Raw genomic sequence first — 1877 nt, forward strand, 5'->3', positions numbered from 1 at the left:
ACAGACGTGATGGCAGAGGGCTGGGAGCCGGGGCCAGCACTGGGTGATGGGGATGTGACCCCCGGGGCAGCCCCACAGCGAGCACGGCAGCCCGAGGAAGCCCTGATGACCGAGCTTTCGGAGCTGGTGCAGAAGGTGGTGAAGAGCAGCAGCTGGTGGGAACGGCACGGCATAGACATCAGCATCCTTGCCTGCAGCTTCCTCCTGCTCCCTGCAGGTAACCTGGCGCAGCCCCCCAAACCATGGCCGGGGGGTCCCCAGGGGTCCCACTGCCTCCTCATGACTGCTTTGTGCTGGGAGCCTGTCGGCACCTACTGAGGTTGTAACAAAGCCACAATAGCTCCTTCACCCCGTGACTTGGTGCACTCTGACCCCACAGCAGGTGACGATGACACCCGGGGCACAGCCTGGGCTGAGGGGACAGGGACCTCTGGGGTGCAGCCTGAGCTGGGGGACAGTGGTACCCGGGGTGCAGCCTGGGCTGAGGGACAGTGATCTCTGGGGCGCAGCCTGGGCTGAGGGACAGTGATCTCTGGGGCGCAGCCTGGGCTGAGGGACAGTGATCTCTGGGGCGCAGCCTGGGCTGAGGGACAGTGATCTCTGGGGCGCAGCCTGGGCTGAGGGACAGTGATCTCTGGGGCGCAGCCTGGGCTGAGGGACAGTGATCTCTGGGGCGCAGCCTGGGCTGAGGGACAGTGATCTCTGGGGCGCAGCCTGGGCTGAGGGACAGTGATCTCTGGGGCGCAGCCTGGGCTGAGGGACAGTGATCTCTGGGGCGCAGCCTGGGCTGAGGGACAGTGATCTCTGGGGCGCAGCCTGGGCTGAGGGACAGTGGTACCCGGGGTGCAGCCTGGGCTGAGGGGATGGTGCCCAGGCAGATGTACACAGGGCAGGACAGTGGGTGATGTGTCCTACCATGGGACATGGTGGTCTTGGTGGCAACGGCCCTGGCTGTGTGGGTGCAAGGGAAAGCAGTTGAACGTGGGTCTCTGGTGGCATGGCTGGAAATCTGGGACCTTCTCTTGCTGTTGAACTCCTGGGGATGCTGAGATCCTGGCAGAGTAATGGCACCAGTGGAATCCCACATCCCAGAGCTGTGGGGCAGGATCAGGCACCTGCAGCACTCCTTGCCATCGAGGCTGGAAGGGGCCAAATCTTCAGCACAAGGGTGAGTGTGGCTGATCCAGTCATGAGGATGATGAGGAGGCAAACTCTGACTTGCGTGGTTTAAGTACCTGTAACTACAGCTGAAGAACAGGTTTAGGGCCGTGGCTGGCGTGTTTGGGTGTAGCAACACCTCCAGCCTGGCTCAGAGGGCTGCAGGACATGAGCATGGCCCAGCTCCTGCCCGGCTGGTTTCTCCACAGGGTTCCTGTGCCTGCGGTCAGCCCAGGCCATCCCTTTCCTGGCGGGCGTCCTCACCCTTGGCGTGGTGCATCACACCCTGACCGTCAAGGGCAGCCACCTGGCCAGCCACAATGCCTTGACTGAGTCCAAGTCCTGGAGCAAAGTGTGGGCTATCTTCTTCATTGAGGTGAGTGGGGCAGCCCCCAAAAACACCCTATCAGCACCTTGTGGTGGTGGGAAATGTCTGGAATGCTGGGAAAGGGTTCTAGTGCTTAACTTTTAAAAGTTCATTTCCAGACTGGTTTGGGGTCTGTGGGATGCAGAGCATCTCCCCATGGTGCTTCATTATGGTTCCAGAGCATCCCCCCAGATTCTTCCCACACAAGCCCAAGCCAGGCACTGCCCAGCCCTTGCAACTTCTCTCTCTTCCCTCCCAGCTCTGCTCAGCTTTCACAGTGGAGCAGGCCACCTACAACCATGTGAAGATCCACCACGGCTACACCAACGTCATTGGCCTGGGGGACTCCAGC

At 61.4% G+C, this 1877-nt stretch overlaps 1 protein-coding gene across 1 annotated transcript in view; it reads left to right on the forward strand.

Annotated features, from left to right (window-relative positions):
- The first annotated feature begins 9 nt into the window (after positions 1-9).
- Positions 10-1877, forward strand: part of FADS6 (fatty acid desaturase 6) — a 5098-nt gene continuing 3230 nt past the window's right edge. The window contains exons 1-3 of the mRNA XM_005424632.2: positions 10-217; positions 1368-1534; positions 1785-1877. The exon at positions 1785-1877 is cut by the window's right edge and continues 88 nt beyond it. Coding sequence (XP_005424689.1) covers positions 10-217; positions 1368-1534; positions 1785-1877 — 468 coding nt within the window. The remainder of the gene's footprint in view (positions 218-1367; positions 1535-1784) is intronic.

This window comes from Geospiza fortis, unplaced genomic scaffold, assembly GCF_000277835.1.
Source record: "Geospiza fortis unplaced genomic scaffold, GeoFor_1.0 scaffold244, whole genome shotgun sequence".
Classification (NCBI taxonomy): domain Eukaryota; kingdom Metazoa; phylum Chordata; class Aves; order Passeriformes; family Thraupidae; genus Geospiza; species Geospiza fortis.